The 26,318-nt window shown below is 37.6% G+C and overlaps 1 protein-coding gene across 1 annotated transcript; it reads left to right on the top strand.

The window, feature by feature from the left end:
• Positions 1–8,112: 8,112 nt before the first annotated feature.
• Positions 8,113–8,911, top strand: LOC131252037 (transcription repressor OFP6-like). The gene has a single exon (XM_058252980.1). It carries the CDS (start codon positions 8,161–8,163, stop codon positions 8,737–8,739), a length of 579 nt encoding a protein of 192 aa, XP_058108963.1. The 5' UTR covers positions 8,113–8,160; the 3' UTR covers positions 8,740–8,911.
• The last annotated feature ends 17,407 nt before the right edge of the window (positions 8,912–26,318 follow it).

The following is a 26,318-nucleotide window of genomic DNA, read 5'->3' as shown; positions in this document are numbered from 1 at the left end:
CACCGCGGATGGGGATACCTGCTATAAGAATATTTCAACCCTTTGATCATCTAAATCTTTCTGAGAGTCTGAACTTCTCAGAAACTGTTGTTTTGCGAGCCATGATCAAATTTATATAATTATCTATTCTATGTGATTTTCGAGGAAGCTACCCTCAGCTACTTATCTCATCAGATCAACGGCTTGGATCACATCCTACATCTATAGTTCAGATGATCCTATAACAATGCATCTGGATATAATATAGAAAACCTCAAATGGAAAATTATGGCAGGCGGCCTGATCGTGAAACCCCAACAAGAAAACTATTTGATTCTTTGGATCATATAGTCCGTGACACACGACTACGGCTCCATGCCTTAAAACCCTTGAAAACGGGTGTATATATGTCATATAGGTCTGCCAGCACCACACGCACCATCTCCACATGCAGCACACGTGCCAACCTAATAAAGGCGTGAGAAATCTGAACGGTGCATAGGTTGGCTGCCAGAGGGAAGGCGGTCTTATGTTAAAATCTAGCCAGTCAGCTGATCAGGCGGGCCAGTCCCGTATGAAAATAATGGAAAGTTTGAAAATTTGCAACCGTACATATTTAATGCCCACGCACGAGCCTGATGGATGATTGGACTGACCTGATTTTTATGTATGGTGATATTCACTATGGGGCCGCTTGCCTTACACGGATTTCGGACAAAATTGCAAGATAAGCACGTGTGCTGCGCGTACAAGTGCGTGTAAAGATAGGAGAGTCATATTAATATTATACGGGAAATACATGATATTTTTCTAATAAAAAAGTGCATACACGGATTTTTCGTTCTACCTTTCGCTATCATGCATGGTCCCCGATTTCCGTATTTTGGACTGAAGTAGACCCGATCTTCACGAGTATCGTGGTTCTATTTAAGTCCCACACGCTGCACCCATGTTGAAATCAATGAGCAGATGATTGTCTGAGTCAACGTACATGTCTCTTTTTTTTTCTAGACCATCTAACGAACGTGGATTAGCTGGGACCCCGGATCTAGCGAGGTAGGTGGGACCTTGTCCATGGGCCATCTCAATGTATGTGCTGTATATCCATGTTGTTCCAGCTCGATTCTGGGCATGGGCCGAAAAAATAAGCAGATCCAAATGTGAGGTGGACTGTAACAAGGGAAACAATGTTCACTGAATGCCCTGTGTTGAAAACTTCCCACGACAGACACGATGAAGAGAAATACAAATATCAGCTTGGTCAAAAACTTTTGTGGCCCATGAAAAGTCTTTAATGGTCAATCAACACTATTTCCTATGGTGTGGTCCACCTGAGATTTGGATCTACTTCATCTTTGGGCCCATGCCCTAAAATGAATTATAAAAATGAATGAATGGCATCGATATACAAAACATACATCAAGGTTAGCCCCATCAGGGTCCCACTCATGTTGCAGGATCCAGGATTACAGCTTCTGTTTTCTCATCTAAAAAATGGGCATTTACTTGCTTAAGGCACACTTGGATCGCAGGTTACTTTACATATGATACGAGTAGCTTATCTTGCTTCCCAAACATTAAGCACATAAGTGTGTTTGGTAAACAACAACATATTTATCAGCTAAAACAAAGGAAAAAGTCTCTAAAATCATGTAAGTACTTATCCCTTGAGTTTGTTCGGTCCACCCATATTCACTGTCTATCATGTGGGCCAACTTTTAACATAGACTTGTTATTATGTTGGGCCGACCTTGGTCCTATCTTCAATGTGAATTGTCCATCTTATGAGGCCTACCATTAATGTGGACCATCCACCTTGCGAGGCGCACCTTTGATGTGGGCTCTCAATCATGTGGAGCCCACCTTAGATGTGTGATGTTCATCATGTAGCCCACCTTTAATGTGGAGTGTCCATCATGTAGGGCCCAACTTCAAAGTGAGTCATCCATCAAGAGGGCTTGCCTTAGATGTGGGTCATTTCTCATTAGGAGTCAACTTCAATGTGAACCATCCTTATGTGGGGCCCACTAATAATGTTATTGTCCATCATGCAAGGCCACCTTTAATATCCATCTCCCATCATGTAGAACCTACCCTGGAGGTGGACCACCGCTCATCATGTAGGCCCCACCTTTGATGTGGGTCATCCATCATGTATGGCTCCCTTTAGATGTGGGTCATTTATCATTGGTAGCTTTGATGTGGACTGTCCATTATGTTTGTGTAAATGCCTAGGGAAACTTTCCCCCAGAATGCCCACTAGGCGTCTAAGTCGGACCCTTTAATGATTTCATGAGTCGAACGATAAATATGTGTATAGCGATAGATATAAAATTAGAATTTACTCATATTTTTGATGTGATAGGATCCAGATACTCGGCAAGTTATAGAGCATATGTTTTTGGTAAACCTAGAATAATATATGCTCAGTTGATATAGACGATAGCATGTGAAGGCCCAGATCAGATGTCTATCAAGATTTAGTAAAACTTGTAGCTAAGACCTCCATACTTAAACCTCGTGGAGGAGTTGAGAAAAGAGGTTAATGATTTTTGGTGCTTGGTTGATATGGGTAATAGCGTATGAAGGCCCAGATCCGAAGTCTATATAGATCTAGTTAAACTCATAAATAAGACTTCCATACCCGAACCTCATAGAGGGTTTGAGAAGAGAAGCTAATAATTATACTTATATAACCTATCATGCAACATACTCATATCCTTAGATGTTAAGCTCCGAAGGGGGGGATGCGCTTGGTTTGTAATAACCCGGTATGGTTCTGGGTTGTATACTACCTTTCATAAGATGGATAAAATGACTTAACTAAGCAGTATTTAAGAGTTATCACTAGCCAAAATAAAAGCTCTAAAATCCACAGTGGGTTGGAATCCATAAAATTGCCCTGAGATTGGAAAAATCAAATAATTCTCAACTCGAGTGACTCCTTATTTAATCTGTACTATAGATTCTGGGTAAGGGCCTTGGTTATGAAAAAAGGAAGAGGTTATGCACCCTTTTGCTACTTGTGTAAAACATAATCTCTACTTTACTAGGTTGTACGTTTTCAAGGAGATTTAAGGAACTTTCAGTAACATACTAAGATTTAGATGTGTAGACTAAAATAGATAAAGTGAAAATGGAAGGGGAATGGTAGATAAATGGTTTTCTGATATAAGTATAGAAAATATAAAAAACACATAGTCTTTGCTTACTCCTTTAAGTCAAGATTCTGATATAAAAGATCCTTAAGAGAGACAACTGTAGAGTATACTTTATGTGATGTTAGAGGAAAGGCTACCACCTTAGGTGTTCAAAGTCGTGGGGTTGGAATATACAGACTAGAATGTGATAGATCGAGATACAACGTTGGCTAGCTTTAAAGTTGAAATAAAATAGAAGAGATTAAAAGAATAGAAGAGATTGAGAGAATAAAAAAGGTCGAGAGAATAAAAGGGAAGACGAGCTTCCCGACTTTTGGATGGTATAGGTTAGGAGTAGATGCAGAGCCTCTGCATTCTCTTTCTTTGTCTCTTACTTTCTTTCTTTCTCTGTCGTCACTCTCTCTCTCTCCTAAACTTTTTCGCCAGACTCTCCCTATCTAGTCTTTGTCGCTAGACCTCCTCCACTTTATATGCATTTACGGAGAGATACATGGCCAAGTTCGATTCTCCCAAGCCGTAGCTTCATTTGAAAGTGAGGCTCGTGCAAACCGAGCCTGAACCATGTGCGGAATCAAGCCCAAACAACGTATAGAACCGGTTGATGCTTTGTCAGTTTTGAACCAAAAACCCAACCGGTTTTGGTCAGAATCAGTTGACACTCAGCCAGTTTGGGGTGTTTATAGTGGGGCCCACCTTGATGTGGTCATCCATCATGTGGGCCCACCATCAAAATAAGTTGTCCATCATGTGACATCGATAATCTCCACCACCTATATATCATGTGGAGCCCACCTTTGAGGTGGATTGTCTACCATGTGGGCTCTACCATTCGATGTGGGTCATCCATCATGTAGGGCCCGCCTTTGATGTGGGTCACTCTTCAGTAGCGGTCGATCTTTGATGTGGACCGTCCATCATGTGGGGCCAACCTTTAATGTTATTGTCCATCATGTGGGGCCACCTTCAATATCCACCACCCCTCTTGTGAAGCCACCTTTGATATGGACTGTCCATCGTGTGGGCCCCACCTTCACTGTGGGTTGTCCATCATGCGGGACCTACTTTAAATGTGGGTCATTCATCATTAGGGTTCTACATTTGATGTGGACAATCCATGATGTGGGCTTACCTTAATGTGGGTCATCCATAATGTGGGGCCCACATTTGATGCAGATTGTCCATTGTGTGAGCCCTACTTTTGATGTGGACTGCCCATCATGTGGGGCCTCCTTTGACAAGGACCATCAATCACATGGAGAGGGAAAGAGCGAGAAGTAAAAAAGTCAAAGGTTAAAAAGCAAAAAATTAAAGGCCCGTTTGGATATTGCCAAATGAGCCTTAAAAAAAAAAAAAACATTTGTAAGGTAATAACTTAATTTTCTTAAATAAATTAATTTGTTTATTAAACTTAAATGAATAGTTTTTTTTTTTTTTTTAAAAGAAAAAGTAACTTATTTTTATTTTTTCCAACTTTAAAAGTAACTTATTTCCTTCATTTTCATGAGTGACATAACAAGTTAGGAAATTATCTAAAGGAATATGCTTTCTATGGCCATGAATCCCCCTTCTAAGTTTATGAGAGTGGAAAATCATCCAATGAATGGGTGGATGATCTAGTGGGCCCCACATAATAATGGCTCATATCGAGGTGGCTCCACATGATAGATGATCCACATCAAAGGTCTCCCCTAATGATGAATGGCCCACATCCAAGGCGAGCCTCGCATAATGGGCAACCCAAATTGAAGGTGGGGCCCACATGATGGGCAATTAATAATGGTGGGCCCCACATGATGGATGATCCACATGAAGGTGGGCCCCAAATGATGGACAATCCACATCAAAGGTTAGCCTAATGATGAGTAGTCCATATCTAAGGCGGGTCTCGCATGATGGATGGCCCACATGATGGATGGTCCACATCAAAGGTGGGTTCCACATGATGGGTAGTGGATATTGAAGATGGGCCCTACATGATGTATAACTAACATCAAAGGTGGGCTATACCAAATGAATTGTGCGCATTAAAGGTTTTTTTTACACCTAATAATGAATGAACCATAACCAAGGTGGGCCCTACATGATGGATGGCCCACATCATAGGTGCGGCATACACAATCAGTGATCCACATCAAAGGTTGGCCCCACATGATGGACGATGGATGTGAAGGCGACTAAATAAACTTTTGGAGTAATTACTTATGATGTTGGAAACCAAATATGATTTTCTACTATTTGGATGATAAGTATATTGTTTATTAAACATACTTATCAACTGATTAAGTATAAACCAATATAAGTTACTTATGACATAAATAGCTTATATAAAGTAACTTATCATTCAAATGCCCTCTAAATTTCGTGAGAATAAGTAACTTTATCAAACTAAATTTAAAAATGTAATTTATTAACTTACATAAGTTTTAAAAATTACTTATTGGGTGTTATTCAAATGGGTATTCAAACTAGCCCTTAATAAGAGTTATGGTTGGTTGTCTTTTAGGGGCGTTTAGATTGTAAGTTGCTTATTGAAAAGGGCCGAGCAAAAAGTCCTGGGGGGGGGGGGGGGGAATGGTGAATAGGACTATGCCAAATTAAAATTTAAATGCGGAATTAAGACAGAACTAAAACAAAATAACACTTATCAATCTCAAATAACAGAAATAAATAGCAACCTCAAATGCACAAGTATTGAGAAGTTGATACAGATGTTGTTCTAAGAACAACTTACACCAAAAGCCAATGGCTTATGGCAGGACAACCTGATTTCTAGAACGATCTGTGTATCAAACCAATACATAGGAATAAAAAATAAAACAGAAATAAATATCTACTGCTATTACAACATTCACTACATGTGTAAAAAATAAATTACAATCATTTACCACAAATGCATAAAAATAAACATTCACCACAACTCCAGAATTATAGTGGTTTGCTTATGTGTACACCCAACTATTAGAAAACAGCCACACAACTACTCCACTCACAATATCCTTACCCACGGGATATTGGTTTTCACTATGAAATAGGTTTTCTAAGGTTCACCCAAAACCTTCACAATTGTGTTTTCAAAGGGCTACCACAATTAAAAACCCCACTCACTAAGATTTTCTAGCTATCTCAGTCAAAACAAAAAATGAAAGATTTTTTCGCAATCTTACAAACCAAATACAGAAAATTGAGATGTACTTATCCGAGGATTCTTCTTCTGATGAAGCCCAGTAGAACCAATTCAATGTAAATGTTCAATGTCCAAACTCATATATGAAAGGGTTCTTAGATCTAAATGATTTTTAAATTAAATTAACCTGGGCTAGCTTGATTTGATTTTGATCTCAGAAATGGTAAAATCAATATTCCCCTTTCAAAAGAAATAGAATTGAATAGAGATCACAAAATCAAGTGCAAAAAAACTATTAAAAGAATCTTAAATACTAACTAATTAGCTTCTTGAATATGGGGACAAGTTTTCTCAGAGTTGTGACTTGAATATCTTAGAATGAATTGAAAAACTCTGAAAATCGTCCTCAATTTATAGGCAAAAAATACTATTCGCTTCTACTGGTCTAGTGGTTGGTTCGACTGGTCGAAGGATCAACAACATTTCAAAAATTTTGGCGCAATAAGAAAAGATCGCTACTCGACTGGTCGAGTGAGATCTAGAAATATTGCTGCACTTTGAGTCGAGCCTTCACGACCGATCGATCACTATTCACTCGCTTGGTCGAGCAGTTTCAAGGACTAGTCGAGTGTCCAACAGAAATTTCAAAAATTCACAACAAACCTTTTACTAGTCAAGAAAATTCTTAGACTGGTCGAGCCAGTACCTGGACTGGTCGAACCATGACTAGGACTAGTTGAAAAATGACCTATAAAATTATCAAATGACCTATGATATAAATGCAAATTGTATGACATATCCTAAGGTCAACCTAAGGTCAAACAAACCTTATTTGTGAGATGGAATCTTCACATATCATTCTCTTGATATAGTTGAAGCTTGAAGACTTGATCTAGTACTTGAACTTTTTGATGTTGTTCTTGAGTCTCTTGATCTTGTACTTGAAATTCTTCAACTTGAATTTGAACTTCTTGCACTTGTACTTGAATGTAGGTAAAGATGACATGAAATTGATCTTTAGTAACAGCTACACAAGATACATAGTCCAAGAGGTTTTGGTACTACAAAATTTAACAATCCCATGAACTACATAAGATAACATTTACACTTATTTCACAAATAGCTTATCTTAGTTTCTATTTAGTCGAAGATAAGTATGTTTGTAAGCAACATACTTATTAGCTTCTCCTATCTTTCGTCTTTCCTTATGCCTCTCTTTAGCAACTAATAAAAAAAGTAAAAAAGCTAAAAAGTTTAACTGAAGTAATTATATACTTTTAAGTAAAAAGAGTTACTTATAACTAATTATAAACCAAACTTACTGGTCCAAAACAAGTCACTTATCCACTGCTGTTAGTAGAAAAATTAACTTATTTGGTGGCATCCAAACGTGCCCTTATCTTCACTGATAGTCAACCAATTAAAGGCTTAGAGGTGTCTAGATACTTCCATTTTAGGACCATGACTCAATCACCAACAAAAGAACGATATGGAGGAGGCTTGAATTTGATCCGTGTGCGCCACATGTTTACAACTACACGGAATCTGCCTAAAACTAATACACAAAGTCGAATTTTAATTTGACTTGATTGAATGCCACGTACGCAATTTCTGAGCAATTTTCAAGTAGCTGCGTATCATCCATCACACTCTCCCAGAGTATCAAAGCTTTTCCTCAAAAGCTAAAACAGAAGCTTATCTGCAATCCCTTGGATCACATGCAGTATTAAGAGCCTCACCATCGGTCAAAATCCCCCTTTAAAACTTCCTTATCAAGAGAGGAAACTTTTAACTGAAAAAAAAAATAAAAAAAAAAGACTCCAACCATCACCAAAATATAAATTCTCTCTCCCTCCCTCTCTCTCTCTCTCTCTCTTTCTCTCTCTGCCCTAAGCAATGTCTTCTGTAAGGAGAAAGCTCCGTCCAAAACCTAATTTCTTAGTCGATATCAGCTGCGGTTGCCGGAGGCCGAAACTCTCCGACGTATACGTCCCAAGACCAAAATACAAGCCAACCTCGAATTATTGGAAAGCCGACGTCTATCACTGCTCTTCTTCGAGCTCTTGGGAGGGAGGCCGTGGGAATTCAGCCTACAGTGGAAATTCATCGACGACCATCTTCTCTCCAGTCGGCGAAGATGGCACTTCCTCACTATCGTACTCCGACAACGTCTACACACCAACGAATAGCAATTCGAACCCAGTGAGGAGTTTCGGGAGGATCGGTGAGAGCGTGGCAGTGGTCAAAGATTCCAACGATCCATACCTCGATTTCCAGCATTCCATCCTGCAGATGATCATTGAAAAGGAGATCTACTCCAAGGAAGATCTCTGCCGGCTTCTCGAGTGCTTCCTGTCGTTGAATCCGCCGGCTAATCACGAGATCATCGTCCGGGCTTTCACCGAGATCTGGAACGGGGTGTTCCCGCCGGAGCCACGGCGAAGGTTGGTCCGGAGGCGGTCACGTGACTTGTAGGTGCGGCACGTGGGGAGGTCACGTGAGGTGGTGTGATCGCACGTGGGGTGTCGAATTGGGGAGAGAAATATGTTCGTTGGGATTTGAATGCTGTAATTGTGTAAGTGCTGTGACAATGTTTTAAATGAGTTTTAAAGAGGAGTTGCGTTTTTTCGTGATTTTCTCTACGGTTTCCGACGCTGGCATTTACTATGCTTGAGATGAGTTCTTTCAATGGGTGTAATTGCAAACACCTGCTCTCGCGTTTGGTTTATTACAAATACCTTCCTTATTGATGGGAAGAGGCCACCCTAGAAAAAGGGTCCACTAGCTATTTGAGACCGAAATTCCTTTGCTAGAGTGTAGCATCTGGCCCACTTAATCAGGGCGATGGAACCAGCGGCAAGGATACAGGTTCTGGATGAATGTAGGTCATGATTAGAAGCATGGAGATTCAATGTAATTAGGGATATTAGGGATATTAAGACCTTTTGGAATGGATGCTGATTTGAGAAGAATGAAATGATAAATGCACACACAAACACATTCAAAGTGAATGTTGGTTGATTTAATTCAATTTCATTTTGCTTAATTTGAATTATTTTGTGTAATTTTCCTTGGATTTGTGGAACGCGTATGGGTTTGGGTGGATTTACATCACCTCTTCCATAACCTTTATTAGAAACAAAAAATGCTCTTATATTAGGAAATTTTTTTGTCCGCAATTGGTAGATAATTTCCCTCGTTGACAATCAATCAATAAATAAATAAATAAATAAAGAAGATAAATCCAATAATATGGTGGACACTCCTACCCAAAAACCTCCTGGTGGTGGGCTAGCTGATGGTTGCATCAAGCCCCATTTTTTAGTTTTCTCATGAAAGGTGACCGTGTTGAATAAGTTAAATGATATACATGTACTATGGTAGATGTACTATGGTAGACCCAAACATATTCAAGTAGTTTGCCTTTAACATATGGGTCCTTACTCTTGGTTGGGTGGTAGACTCTCAGGAGGTGTTAATACCAAGTCAAGGGTTTGAGTACCCATAGGTGGTGAAATTCTACAAAGGCGTGAGTGTGTGGGTATGTGTGTGCATGCATTAATTAATAATAATAATAAAATTAGGTCTATGTGTCTTCAATCAGTTTTTTTTTTTTTTTTTAACGATGTTGCTAATCCATGTGAGGAAATGGCAATCAACACATTACGATGGGGGTATTTGCAATAATTGGAATTAGAGGGATGCGGTTTTAAAATTTTAGAAACGAGAGGGGTGATGGTTAGAATCATCTGTTTTCAATGCGGTAACCAATTAATATTGCCTGACTTTGCAGCTCCTTGGAAATGGAGTTAGTCGCGACTCATGATATCCAGCATGCGTCGCCTTATTGCATCGCACGGAAGTGGATTGCGTCCTGGCCTCGCTGGACGTTAACCTGTCCAGTCAATAGCTCTGTGGGCCTAACGTGATGTATGAGTTTTATCCACGCCGTCTATTATTTTTTTTCAGATTATTTCAGGGAATGAGAGCTAGAATGAGGTAGATCCAAAGCCCAAGTGCAACGTACCATAGTAAGCAGAGATGATAATGACATTGAAACCTTTCTAGGGGCGACCGTGATGTTTATTTTCCAACCAACCAGTTATTAAGTTCATGTAGACCTGTATGAAGGGAAAGCATAAATATCAGCTGATTCCAAAAACTTACGTAGCTCCCGAGAAGTTTTAATGGTGGGAATTCAATCTCCACTGTGTGTTCCAGTTGATCCTTAGGTTCGCCTCATTTTTGAGGACGTAGCCTAAAACGATCTTAGAAAAATGAATGGACGGCGTGGATAAAATCCACGTCCATCTGAGTGGACCCCACGGGGGGCAGGACACAATCCGCTTCCGCAGCGCACATGCTATTTTTGTCCGAAGATTAATGGGGAAACGGATTGGCTACTCGGCTGCGCCCCTGACACCAGCCCCGTGGCTGATGGTCGGTGCTATGTGGACCCCACCATGATGTATGTGTTTCACCCATTCCATTCATCCATTTTTAAAGATCATTTTAAGGCTTTTACCAAAAACGAGAGGGATATAAGTCTCAGGTGGACGACACCACGTGAAAACAATAGCGATTAGATATCCACTGTTAAAATCCTCCCAAGGCCTACTGTACTGTTTATTTGACATCCATTATGTTGGTTAGGTCATACAGGCTAAGATGAAGGGAAAAAACAAAAATTAGCTTGATACAAAACTTTTATAGCCCTCAACATGTTTTTAATGGTCAACGCTCATTCAACCCTGTTTCTTCAATGTGGTCCACTTGAGATTGGGATATACTTCATTTTTGGTCTCATATCATAAAATGATCTGTAAAAATATATGGACGGCATGGATGAAACACATACATCATGGTGGAGCCCACATAGCACCGACCATCAGCCATTGGCTGGTGTCAGGGGAAATCCGTTTCCGATTACTGGACGCGGATTTCCTGCCAGATGCGTAAACTCCCCGCGATGTATATCATGTACAAGTTCATGAAAGGTGACCGTGTTGAACAAGTTATGTGGGGCCCACCGTGATGTTTATGAGAACTCTACTACGTTTATAAGTTTTGCAACATCATGTTAGGACATGGTCCAGAAGGGAAAGAAATCCAAATCTCATATAAGCCACACAACAAATGATTTAATGTACACTGTTAAAACACACGTGGGGCCACATAAGATTTGAATCAGGATAATTTTTATGTTTTCAGTTCATCCTAAGGGGTAATTACTTAATGAATGGTATGGATGGTATATAAACAATACGATGGACCCAAGAAGGTTTCAACAGTAGGAATTTACATACACACTTTTACCTGATGTACGGATACTTGAGTTTTCGATTTAGATCATTTTTGGAACCATTACTTAAAATGATCTTTCAAAACTGATGGACGTGATGGATTTCACGTGAACATCATGGTATGTCTCACCTAACTTACCTCTCCCCTAACTTTGGGAAGTTCTTCCGAAAGGCTTTCGCAGTGAATAATAGCAGACTTAGCACGGATGGGATGCGGATTGGCTGGTGTACCACACACAGCCATATAGCTGCTGTAGGTACGTGTCATGCGAAAGACGAGCACTGATGCTGTGACGCTGCTCGAGCTCTGATTTGTACCAACAGTTCAAAAGAGATCAAAGCTAAATAACCGGTACAGTGATGTATTTGTTATATCTACACTGTCATCTAATTTTAGAGATCATTTTAGAGCATAATCCAAAAAATGAATCATATCTAAAGATCATTTGGATCACACCACAAATAGCAGCCGAGATAATGATTTTCACTATAGGGCTCACCATAACGTTTATTTTCCATCCAATCTCTTCATAAGGTCACAAAGACGTCAATGAAGAATAAAAACAAATTTTATATTAATCCAAAACTTCTGTAACCCGAAAAGGGTTTCAATGGTAGAGGTTCAATCTCCTACTACTTTTCGAAGTGTCGTCTAATTGATAGTTATATGGGTCTTATTTTTCGTCACAAGCTTTAAGATGGGTTCGCCAAATGGATGGACGGTTTGGATATAACACATACCTCATGATCGGACCCATGAAATTTGCTAACATCAATACAGCAGCTATATCAGCTTCAGCATTGATGCGGATCTTCGCTGGTAACCTAAGTAGGGCCCACCATGATATTGGTAAGAAATCTACCCAGTCCATCTGTTTTATAAACTCATCTTAGGACATTAGGCAAAAACAGAGCCGGATCCAATACACAAGTGAGCCAAAAGCACGAGGATTGAACATGTTGAAATATCCATTGGGCAACATAATTTTTGAATAAGGTTAATATTTGTGTTTCCAGTTCATCCCAATAGTAACGAGGTTATGAACAATGTAGATGGCATTTAAACATCACTATCTAAGGAGGTTTCAACGGTAGGAATTTACCTACCCACCTTTTTCCCTTAATCTAGGTCTGAATGGCATAATCAATAGATTGGAAGTCAAATAAACAGTACAGTGGGCCTGAGGAGGATCTTAATGGTGGATATCCAATCGCTTTTGTTTTCATGTCGTGTGGTCCACCTGAGATTCCTATCCTTTTCATTTTTTTGGATATACTAGTAAATGATCTGTAAAAATGGATGAACGGCATGGATGAGACACATACATCATGGTGGGGCCCACCGAGCACCGACAATCAACCACCGGCTAGTGGCAGGTGGAGTAGACAATCCGTTTCCGATAACAGGGACGATCTACTCATCGTAAGGGCGCAACCGTTGATTAGGTCTGCTTCCCGTAAGTTTTTAACTTGGAGTCCGGATCCTCTGTTATCAGGTCAACAGAGAATTCCTGATACCCTAATTCTCATTGGTCCACGTCACTACTCACTAAAAAAATAAAAATAATAAAAAACAGCTTCGGACGCCAAACCATTAGGGTAACAGGAATTCTCTGTTATCCTGATAACAGAGGATCCCGACTCTTTAACTTGTGGCCACCTAATGAACAAGTTGCGTAACCTCTGTTACACAGAGCCGCGTAACCTTTGTCACATGGAGCCTCTGTAACCCGGAAAGGGATTGGCTACTCCCCCTGCCACTAGCCAATGACTAGTGGTCGATGCTCTGTGGGCCCCACCATGGTGTATGTGTTTCATCCATGCCGTCTACCCATTCTTCCAGATCATTTTATGGTATGAGCCGAGATTGATCCAAATCTCAAGTGGATCGCACAGTGTTGATTGAACAGCCACCATTAAAAACTTCTTCGGGCCACAAAAGTTTTGGATCAAGCTGATATATATGTATTTTTTTCCCTTCATCCAAGGCTGTATGACATAATCAAAAGGTTATATGCCGAATAACCATTACATTGGGCCCTATGAGGTTTTTAATAGTGGACAGTCAATTATTACATTTTTCCTATGGTGTGGTCCACCTGAGATTTAGATCTACCTCATTTTTTTATGAGCACAAAAATTATCTTTCAAAATGGATGGACGGTGTGGATAAAACACATACATCATAATGGGGTCCACATAGTACCGACCACTAGCCACTTGGCTGGTGGCGGGGTTACTAGCCAAACCACGTCCAACCGCAGCTCTATGCCCCACCGTGATGCTTTGGCTATTCCGTACATCAGTTTCAATGGATGATTTAAAATGTGAGTAAAAAATGAGGCAGATTCAAAACTAAAGTGGGCTAAATTCTGGGAAATGGTGATATTGAGTGCTTGCTAGTGCGCAGACAAAGGTTTTAGACCCGACTGAAATCTGCGTTTTCTGGTTATCTTTGAGCCAATTGTTATATAGAACAATAGGAAAAAGTAATAAATTAAAATATTACAAATAAGAAATAATAGAAATTTTATCCCTATAGCTAAAACATATCATAGTGCTGATAGTGAGCAAGAGTAAGGACCCTTGATAGAGTGCATTTAACCTCGTGCAGTGTTGTTCACTCGTCCAAGGAATTCTTGGATCAATAGAAGCACACCGTGATGTTCCCGGTCATCTGATATTTATTTCGGTTTATCGAGAGAGCCTGTTGACGTCTCAGTATATCGAATGTGCGACTGAGTGGAATGCATAAGTACAGGTTTTTTGTTTTTAATTTCATACAGAAATATATAAATGGACTTCTAATTATGCAATTAGGGTAGAACGAAAGGAACTTAACACATTTTTAAGAGTTTTTCAGGGAGAAGATAGGGTTTCTCATATGTAAGTTGTTCAATCTCTTGTAACTTTTTGTTCACAGTGGATTATTTGTCGCTTAGTGCCATGTTTTTTTTTTTTTTTTTTTTCCACAAGAATTTTTTCATGTAAAATTCGTGTGTTCTCTGTAATTGCTTAAAATTTTTCTTTGTATATTGCGTTGTGTGATTCTATTTGAGGTTACTTTCGCGCTGGATAAGTCGTATTAGGACTTGTTGCTTCCCTAAACCGTGTTAATACGGGATTAGGGTTAATCCCACGAGTGCTTGATGCAGAGAGTGGGTTTTAAAGGGAGTTCGTATGTAAAGACGAGAGTTTCTAATCTGTAAGTTGTTTCATCTCTTGTAACCTTCTAATTATAGCGGATTGTTCGTCGCTTGGTGTCATGGTTTTTTTTTTTTTTCCCCACAAGGATTTTTTCCATGTAAAATTTGTGTGTTCTCTTTAGTTGCTTGAATTTCCGTTCTTTATTGCATTATTTGATTTCGTTTAAGGTTACTTCCATATCTGGCAAGTCATGTTAGGGCTTGTTGCATCCCTAACAAGATGGTCATTATCTTAAAAATATATTTCCCCCCATAAAGAAGACCCTCAATGCACTGGGTCTTAGTAACTCTACCCTCAGATATAACAGCTCTCATATACGATGAACAGCTTCGATTAAGTGCATGCATGATCTCAGCCACATGAACCCAATCTATTCTTTCTGATTTACCCAAAAGAAAACTTGCAAAGAAAAAACTCAAAGAAGAAAATTGAAGAAAAAAAACAAAAGATTGATTTTTATTATATTTGAAATCAGAGAACAAAATGACTTTATAAAGAGATAAGAGATAGTTGTTTGGCTCAATGTGCATGTGGGTGGCACATTAATGACATGTAGGTGTAATCGGCTCATTCATTATTGTGACAGTGTATGGCGACTATTTGCCCACACAAGTATGCATATGATGTCACTACGTTTGTAGAGAAAACAAAAGTTGCCAAGTTAAAGACACCACATTACACTGCATTGCACCACAGCCGCAACTCATGTGAGTGCGAGTTTGTTCTCGTGGCATACTCTTGGATCCCAATACAAACATTAAACCAAACAAATATAATATAATTACATTATTTTCCCATCTTCTTTCATATGTGGGACTAAAATCAACACTAGAAAATAAGATGGACAAACCAACACTTCAACACAAACCAAAAATCTTTTTTTTTTTTTTTTACATTCTTAATTTTTGTAACAATCCCACACAAGGTACCATTTTTGGAGATTACACATTTTTCAAATTAAAAAAATAACTTAACCTCATTTTTTTTTTTAGTGTAAAGCCAAAGACAAGATTCTTCCAAAAGTTCGGTGCATATAAAACGTCCAAAAGAGCAAGTGCCTTACTAGATGTATGCTTTAAGGTCACATATCTCTTTCTAGTGACATTTTCCTTGGACGAATTCTCCGTACAATTGTCCCTTCCATCCTCTACCTTCTCGCAAGAGGAAAGGGCGCTTCGATCATAGTATAGGTGCTTAATGGCTCTTGAGTTAATCTACCACACATCCATTTTTTCAACTCATTTTAGGGCATGAGCCCAAAAATGAAGCATATTCAAACTGAAGTGGAAAACACCACATGAAAGAGTGGTGATTAAGCACTCACCATTAAGAACTTCTTAAGTCCCACTGTGATGTTTATTTGCTATCCAACTTGTCAATTAGGTTACACAGACCAAGATGAAGGTAAACCAAAAATATAAGCTTGATCCAAAACTTTTATAGCCCCCAAAAAGTTTTTAATGGTTGGCATTCAATCACCTTTATTTCTTATGGTGTGGTCCACCTAAGATTTAGATTTGCCTCATTTTTGGGTTCATGTCATAAAATGAGCTAGAAAAAATGAATGGACGAACTGTATAAAACATATATCATGGTTGGGCCCATAGAGCTTTTCTAGCACCAGTACCAAAGTGGGTACTAGAGGCGTCACTGTCTAGTTGGAGTCCTTAATTCTGATTTCAATGAAAGTGGGACCTACCCATCAACTTATTCATGGGTGGGTCCCCTCTTGGTCTAAAAATAGAAAATGTTCCGAAGGTACAACAAATGGTCGCTCTCTCTCTGCTCAGAGGGCATTGACCGTCAAATGCATGACTGTATCTAGACCTTTCTTTGCCAAACCAATGATTTTTAAAGGTGAAGACTAGAGAAGCTACATAGAAATTTCATAATTCGAGGATAGTGATTAGCTTTACTGCCAAAAATTCCCTTTCCTTTTCTCATGTGGCATAACACGGGTTGGCCCATTGGGCTTTTGAGCCTGGCTCACTTCTAGTTGGACTTGCGTTGTGCTATCAAACCCAAGGGCCAGGCTCAGGCTAAAAATGCAGGCCCGTTTTCTAATTGGGAAGGGTGTGGACCTTGTACAACCCAGCTCGAATGTGACTCGGCCTGCCTTTGACTATCGAAAGAAGAAATCATATAATACAAAAGAAATTTACGTTCTCCTTACAAATTGGGTGGGCTCTACCATGGTGTTTATGTTAAATCCACCTCGAGGATGTATCATCCTATTTTAGGTCCAAAAACCAAAAATCAGTTCCATCCATTATTAAGTTAAACTACACAATTAGAGAAATAGTATACAGGGTAATTTTCACACTGCAAAACTGTTTCTCTTTGTATGGCCCACCTAAATTACATATGGGCCTGAATTTGGGTCTAAGGTCTAAGTTTTGGCATGGCCTCTAACAACTAGAGTGGATTTTATATAATCATCATGGTGGGCTGTATAAAAATCAAGGGTGGACGTCTCTCCCAACTCTTTCCATGTGTTCCCCACCTTAATTACAAGTCAACCTAGCTTTTTTGCTTTATGCGTAATGTGAGATTACACATCAAATGGTTCTCGCACATGCATCATAGTAGGCCCATAAAAAATCAAGGAGAGTGACTTGGCTGTGACCCAAAACCAGCCATATGACCATAGGGCCTACATAAATGTATTCAATGCATATCTATGTCATCCATCAATTTGGCAACTTATTTTAGGGCATGGTCCCAAAAAGCAAGCAGATATAAATTTCAGGTGGACCACAAAGTGGTTATTGACCACTAAAAACTTTTGTTGGCCACAATTTTTGGATCAGGATGGACTTTATCAATAGTTTGGATGGTCAATAAACATTATGATCAACCCTAGGAAGTTTTTAATTGTGGTCATTTAATGATCACTGTTTGTGTGGTGTGGTCTACTAGAGATTTGTATCTACTTTATTTATTACTTCATTTTTTGGACCATGCCCTAAAATAAGCTGGCCAACAACGTGAATATACAATGCATAGATCAAGTGGGCCCTACAGTCAGGGTCGCACCCACATAGCTGGTTCTGGGGTTGCAGCCAAGTCGTGCTTAAAGTGAAGGTTGGGTTCAATAAAATTCCCTTTTGAATGTTGAACCAAGGGTGAACAATTTTTTTATATGAAAAGCATCCCTCTCCACTCATCAAGTGGCTACACTTTTATTTGGTTATTTATAAATGGTTATACATTGTTTTCAATGGTGTGAGTCACTTGATAAGTGGATAGGATGATATTTACACCAGGTGATCCTCATGGTGGGCCAACCTATAAGGAGGATTGGATTTCACAAGCACGTACACAGGTAGTAAATTTAACAGGTAGTGAGTTGTTCACTGGGATGACCTTTAATTGTCTAACAAGTTAGTTGGACTTGAGACATTATATTTTTTAATATATCGGCATAAACTGTTGCATGATGAATGCCCACCCTTGATTTCTTAGGTGTCGGGCTCGGGTTGGAAAAAATTTAAAGGGTTTTGGACTCGGCCTAGATAATTTGGCTTGTCACAAGCTGGGCCGGGCCAGGTTCAAGTCTACGTTAAACAATGATGGATGAGCTTCAGTAGAGCTTGGATTGGGCTCATTGATACCCCCATGTATATTTAATTAAGGAAAAAAGATATCATGCAACTATAATGCTTGAGATTTCTTGGCCATGGGAGCTGGGGTTGACCATGCGGGGCGGCTCCACTGTGATGAAGCTTATGTGAAATCCACCCTAACAGGTGCTCACACCATGTTAGGCCCACGACCCAAATCGTAATCCCATTCATGATTCAAGTGGACCACACAATTGGAAACAGTTTATATATAGTGCAACCCTCACCCTCCTAACTATTTACCTTGGTGTGGCCCACATGAGTCATAGATGGAATTGATGTTTAGGCCTAGGTCAAAATTTTGGTGTGGCATTTGATGGTTGGAGTGGCTTTGATATAATCATGACAGTGAGCCCTATGAAAATCAAGGGTGGATGACTCTCTACCAACCATTTACTTTAATGTGGCCCTTGGGCCTAATGTGGGATTACACATATATAATCAGAGTGGATCTCACATACTCAGAGTGGATCTCACATACTCATCATGCTGGGCTCCAAAAATATTCAAGGGTGACTGATCCATCATGATCCATATTTGATTTAGGTGGGGCCACACCAAAGGAAATAGTTTTGAGAGAGATGTTGACCCTTGATTTTATATGGTTTTTTGTGATGATTATTTGGAATCCACTAAGACCGTTAAATGCCACACCAAAATTTAGGTCTGAACCTAAACATCGGGCTCATTCGAGACTCAGGTGGGCAACACCAAGGAAAAGAGTTGAGGGTGAGGGATGCCCTATACCCCGTTTTCAATTATTGTGGTTCACCTGAATCACGGATGGGGCTAATGTTTTAGGCTATTGACTTAGCATGGTAACACACCTAGTTGTTGGGAATGTGGATTTCACATAAACATTACCATAGGACCCATCTGAGCTGCTAACCCCTTTGCTTGCAAGAATAAAGTTCTTAAAAAACCTAAGGTACTCCATTGACAATTACTTAAATTAATGCAGTGGCTTATTGAAAACCTCTTTGAAAATGGTACCAGAATGTAAAATTTTATATTATGTAGATGGATTTTTGTAAAATTACCTTGTTCTTTTATTTTATTTTTTCCTTTTTTGAAGATTAATCAAGTTTAATGCTACCTGCACAAAATGGGTGGGCTATGGCTAGCACATCAATTGTTTTCCACATTAAAAGTGGGCATTCACACCAAGACTAGGAGTTGAAATTCTTGCCAATATCTTCAAATTCTATTTAAAAAGTGGGGGCTAATATTTTGAAGCCCTAAGAGAGCATTAATAGATGCACATGATGTATGGATTTGATGCCCTGAATCTATCAAAGCGGGCTCCGCACTCAATTTGGAAGGTTCTTAATTGTGTGTCTCATCCCAACTATGCCAATATGGTAAACATTTGAGACATTGGGCTATTAACCAGGTGGGGCATCTACATGACATATGTCCTATCCAAAAATTCATGTTAGCACACTCATAAGGTACGCCACACATGTACTTTTAATTTTATTGAGTAATTATTCATTTTTCACCTACAAGTGTGACTCACCTTATGGGGTGATTAGTGTGATTTATGGGTCAGGGCATCTTCAATCGTTGGTGAGGATTACCCAATGGGGGCAAATATAGACCGAATCATTAAATGAATGGGGTTGGTTAGGATCCATTTGCACTCCTAAAGTAGCAAGCTTAGGCTAGTCTTGCCCCACCAATCATCAATAAGCGGACTATTGTTGAATGAGTAAGTCAGAGCTGGGCCAGGGAGATAAAGATCAAAATGGAGAAAGTCCTCATTGAAAACTTTGGTCGGCTCTCTCTGGATGCAAATTGAGTGGTGAGGAGCTCACCACCACCCTCTCTGGCTACATACAGTTTGCTAATAAAATCTGGCCACTTAATGAGCTTTTTCAAGGTGCATACAGGCTCTTTTTTAAGAAGTTTTTTTAATAAGCTACATTAATTTAATTAATTATCATTGGGTAGTTTCCATTAGAGATTTGTCAACTAGCAATGAGTTGGCAGCTTGGGTGTGCCCCACCGTGATGTTTATATGAAATCCACCCTAACCATTAGGTGCATCGCCCCATATTATGCCCATTGCCCAAAACTCTATGATTCAAGTGGACCACATGATTAGAAACAGGGTACAGGAAATGCTCACCCTCAAAATTGTTTCCCTTGGTGTGGCCCATTTGGATCATGTATAGGCCTGATTTTTGGGCCCTGAGCGTAAAGATTGGTTTGACATCTAACAGTTGGAGTAAATTTCTTATAATCATCACAGTGGGCCCCGTAAAAATCAAGGGTGGATGTATCTATTTTCTTTTGGCTTGTCCCACTTGAACAATGGATTAACCTTTTTTTTTTTAATTGAGCCTAATATGGGAATATACACTTAGTGCTAGTGGCCCGCCTAAATAATGGATTAACCTGATTTTTTGGCATTGGATTACACCTAATGGGCAGAGTGGATTTCATATATACACTATGGTGACCCCTTAAAAATCAATGGTGGGCCATCATCTCTCAACTATTCTTAAATTTCCGCCATTAAAATAATAATAATAATAAGAAGAAGAAGAAGAAGAAGAAGACTCCACCTGATTTTATGAGGCCTACCTTGAGACCACTCAACATATAATTCAATGTTAGGTACTTTAAGGACAAAAAATCAATTTTGATTCAGGTAGGCCACAATAAAGAAAACAATTGAGAGAGATGTCTACCCTTGGATGGTCAGGATTGATGTGTGTGGGGGTTATTTGTGTGGAGGATAAGTTGCTACAACTTTATGATTTTGGGTGATGAATATGTCTTGTTTTAGCTATGCATCTACACACATGTCAACAAACATGTGTGTGAAAGTCCATCCATTCATTAGGCGGGCACCTCTAGTGATTGTGCCTTGGCCTAAGTAGTCATGTCAATCCACCACTCATTCATCATGCATACTACTTAACGTTCACCCCATGACCTAAATATCAAGTCATTCCAAAGCACAAGTAGGTTGTACCATAGCGTAGTCGGACCCATCATTAATTTTATGGGGCTTACAGTAGTAGTTAGATGACATCCAATCCATTTATTTGATGCATCTCATTCAACGGGATGTAGGATTACCCTAAATATCATGTTTTTCCATAACTTAGGTGGGCCACACAATGTTAATATAGTTAATATAAAGGTTTTAGGGATGACTTCACACTGTTTCCTATGTTGTGGCCCACCTGATTGTTGGGCCAGACTTGCTTTTATTGTTAGGGAATGGGTGCTAAACCTGATAGATGAGGTCGCTCTTATGCACATAAAGGCATTACTTGTGGGCACCCCGCTTGAATTTTGGGCCCAATTAAAATTGAGCTATACATTAAAAGCCTAGTTCAACTCTATCTAGGCCCATTGCCACCCCTTTAAAAGTACGGCCTTAAATATTTATACATTTGAAGGGCAGCTAGATGGTGGATCATTTCCCATCACCACCCTACTAATGCAATTTTATGGGAGCAGTTCATAATGCAAGGGTCCACTAGCTTAATCAACCTTCCATTAAGGTCGTCCTACATTTATAGGGATCATGTGCCAATCAGCCTTCCATTAAGGTAGTCTAACCTTTGAAATTTTTGACACCTACCGAGTGTCCAACCTAATCAAAGGTCTTGATTCTCAGACGTTGGTGCAAGGCGTACTGTGAGAGGGAACAATATATAACTTTTAATGCAGCAAAATAAATATTAGTAGGGGTGTGACTTGTTGGGTTTGGTTAGGGTCTTATAGTACCCATTCTAATTCGTGAAGACCAAACTCGGATCCAATCAAGTTACCCATGGGGTCTTTGGATATAGGTTTTGAGTTGAGTTTGAGCGAGCTAGATGCATGGATTTGATCACATGAACATCTGACTTTAACACGTGCATGGTGTGTAAACAAGCTCTCTTATATATGAGTGGAATAGGAAATCTCATTTCTTTAACTTGAATAATCAATATACATTAAACACATAACTTTACAGTTAAAATTAATTGGACCTCATCACACTGACTAGCCAAACTAATAAGATTTATCTCATGAAACTGACCTAAACCTGCTAGACTTGATTTTAACTGAGTCCAAAAGGTAAAAACCAAACCAAACCTGCTTCTTAATTGTCATGCCCGGAAATTCGGTGCCCGAGTTGGCCAGACCCGACACCGAATTCCAGGTTGTAATTAAAATTTTAAAATATTCTCAACCACAAATTTAATAAAAACTATATCACAATAAATCAAATATCCATTCAATAAAATGTTTAGACTCACTTTTTTTTTTTCTCACTGTACATTTTTTTCTAACACAAATAGAAAAAATCACTACGACTAGACGAATGGTTAGACCGTCGCTCCTCTTCGCTCTTGACTAAACTTTGAACCCTGAAACACTGTTAATGTGGGTGTGAGCATAACAGTCCGTGGGATCGTATCTAACCAAAATATGAAATTTGTATAATTATACAAAATATACAAATAATGAAAATGCTTTATTTAAATTTTAAAACATGAATTAAAGTACTGAATATTAAAAGATGAGATGAATGCAATACTGGAATTATAAAGATGATCTGATTGTCAAACTTTTCATGAATTATATAAATAACAAAATTAAATAACTATTATCTTTTACAACACCGTACCCAAGTGGATGGCCAAGTTGTATTAACACTCACGTACTAGTACCTCGAGGTGAAGGACTCATCTATACGTTATTTGGTCAGACTACTGCTCCAATTGTACCTCTGACGTATATCCACGCAAACAATTGTACTCATACGTCGTACACAAAGGAGACTCTAAAAGATCCAGTGCGTTCTAGGGTATTTCACCCAAGGGACACGATCGCTCTACTTACTGGCTTTAGGGTCTTCCACCCAAGGGATACGATCGCCCTACTTGCTTGCGTTAGGGATTTTCACCTAAGGGACACAATTATCCTACCTGCTTATGCCTCTTAGGGACATCTCCAGGACAACACACTCGCATTCCAATATTCATTCTTAATTAAAAATAAATATACACACAATATGAGTAATCGTCATTGATTCAAATCAAAATTTTTAAATATACAACTTACTGTAGGTTACATACAAACTACATCGCATATTCTTCGTTATTATCAAATTATGCATAAAATTTGTTATAAGGTTCGATAGCTATTAAATCAGTAATTAATTTAATTAAATAATTAAAATCATCGATTATAAATTCAGAATTAATTTTTAATATAACTTAATAATTAATTTATCAAAATTATAAGTTTATTTAAATTCAAATTAAAATTTCTTTATAAAATTGTAAATCAGTAAAGCGTAAAAACTCGTAAAAGTAACCATGTTAAATCCTAAATTAATTCAAATAATTTAATGTGTGATTTAGATTTAATAATTCTAATTTAATTAATTTAATAATATATAAATATTTTATAATAATTATTTACTTCCTTCTAATAAATGAAGGAAAAATGTGTACTAAACAAATTAATTAGATTCTCTCTCTGCTTATTTTAAACCCTAACTGATGAATTAAGAGAGATATTAATAAAGCTTAATTTAATGTCCTAGTAAACTTCTATCTATTATGGTTAGGTAATTACACAGATTGAAAATCTATACTAATTACTAATTTTTAATATTTAAAATCTGATTGATTAAATCTCAATTTATAAAATTAGAATAAGTAATAATCTATTTTTTATTTAAAATTAATTCCAGAATTTAAATTTTCTTAATCGAAATTAATTCTATAATCCCTAAAATTCATAATCAAACTCTAAAGTTCATAATCTAATTAAATTACTATTAATCAAACTAAGTTTAAACAATATTAAAGTAAATTTAAGTTTAAATTAATTAATCATAAATTAATATTCCTAAACTGAAATTTTACTTAATTTATGTTTAGCTAAAGTTAAATAAAATGTTTAAAATTATTAAGTTTAGACTTTATTAATTATTAAAATTTACCTAATTTTATAAATATCATTATTTTTAATTAGTATAAATTATTTTGATATATTATTTCTAATTAGTCTTGAATTAAAAAAAAATCTAAAATTTATAATTTATGTCAGCAAAATTATTTTAAAATATAAGTAAAGTAGGATTTGGAATAATTTCGAATTTAGTTCCTAAATAATTCAAATAATTTAAAATTTATTTTGTATTAAATTCTGTAATTTAGAATTCTAATTGATATATTTATTTTTTACTATAATCTTATTGAATTTTTTTTTACAAATATTACATGAATAGAAATATCAACAATAAACAATAATTTGTGGTAAAATTCAATTTAAAATCAATTAACTATAATGATAAAAAAATTTTAATAACAACAATTATAAAAATTTCAAACTAGAGATGGATCACCCACGTTGATAAAATTTTCACCAGGCTTCTTTTTTTTCTCTCATTTTATTTTATTTTATTTTTGTATTATTATTTTTTTTCACACTTTTCCTTCTCATGCCTACACAGCTACACTCATGACCCTATTTATATTAGAGGGTCCCACCAGACGTAATACACACACGTGAAAAAAAAAAAAATTTAAAAAAATAAAACGTTAACTTTCAATTGCATCTCATGGAAGTAAAACACCCACCATTTAGTTTCATTTATTATAAAAATTACATCACATGTGTATAGGAAGTGATGCATGTGTTGCGTGATTGTGCATGTACATGGTGTATGGTTGTGCATGTGTGAGCAGTGTATACATGGGCGTACATGTAAAATCACTAATACACAATGGATAATTGATCAGGTGGGTGGGTTGATGGATCAAATTGATGATGAATTTGGATGGCGGATGGTGAGTTGAGGAGTTTTATGGACGGTGACCCCTAATGATAGTCACACGCCCTTCTTCATTTCTAAATCCAATATTCATGTGATAATAACCTAAATGTTAATTAATATATTTATATTTTATTAAAAATAATAATATTTAAAACATGCTATTAACACTTTTAAATGTTAGAATTTAAATAGGAATGCTACACATGTTTAGGATATACTATATTAAAGAATTATATCGTAGTTGAGATGTTTTTAGAATAAGATTTAAGTGGACTATGTGGTACCTCAACGAGCAAAGAGGTCGATGTACAATTTATTTTATGAGTGTATTACCCGTTTGCAAGATATGGGGCGTCGAATTTACGATTATACGTATGAATGCATGTATAGTTTTCGCCCATTTTAAAATTATGAGTTTACCTCCAAAATATGTATATGACCTGTGGGCCTCTAAAACTTATTAAATTATATTCCAATGTAAGAAGTACTCTAGTAAATTTATCCAGAAGAATGTGAGAATTATCACAGTAATTTTTGTTTGATTTTTAGGTGCCCCATTTGGTAGATCCAGAAATGATGTATGGTTGGATGATAAGATATATGTGAAATAATCAAATGATTAAGAGTTCAATCCTATATGCATGTTACTGTATGGTTGCTTTCATACTCAGATATGTGCAAGATGAGTTTTTAATTGATTAGATAGATGTACAGTTGATTTTAAGTGTACAAGTAAAGATAATGCATGTACACATATACATATATACACAACCAAAACCATATAATTAAAAATTAATGATACATACTAAATAAATTGATCATGCATATCAATGGTCACAACTTGCACACTTTATGCATGCATGTATGCATGAATGTTTAGATGGATGCAAGTGTGCATGCATGCATACCAAAATCTCAGGTCATTACATTCTACCCCCTTATAAGAATTTTGTCCTCAAAATTCAAACACACCCAACATGTGAACGGGTGTGGATACTCTTGATAAACGATGTGTTTAAGTGTCTACTAAGTTCCATATGTTATAGAGTTTAAGTGGGCACAAGATTGTGTAAATTGCTATAGGAATTAGGGTTATTACATTAATGGGTTAAAAAATAGATC

The sequence above is a fragment of the Magnolia sinica genome, chromosome 1 (assembly GCF_029962835.1).
Source record: "Magnolia sinica isolate HGM2019 chromosome 1, MsV1, whole genome shotgun sequence".
In the NCBI taxonomy this organism is placed as follows: Eukaryota; Viridiplantae; Streptophyta; class Magnoliopsida; order Magnoliales; family Magnoliaceae; genus Magnolia; species Magnolia sinica.
Note: the sequence above shows the minus strand (reverse complement) of the source record. Positions and strands in the feature narration are given on the sequence as shown.

What these genes read in the sequence shown, in the direction of transcription:
- LOC131252037 (XM_058252980.1), top strand. Translation starts at nt 8,161, where the DNA reads ATGTCTTCTGTAAGGAGAAAGCTCCGTCCAAAACCTAATTTCTTAGTC.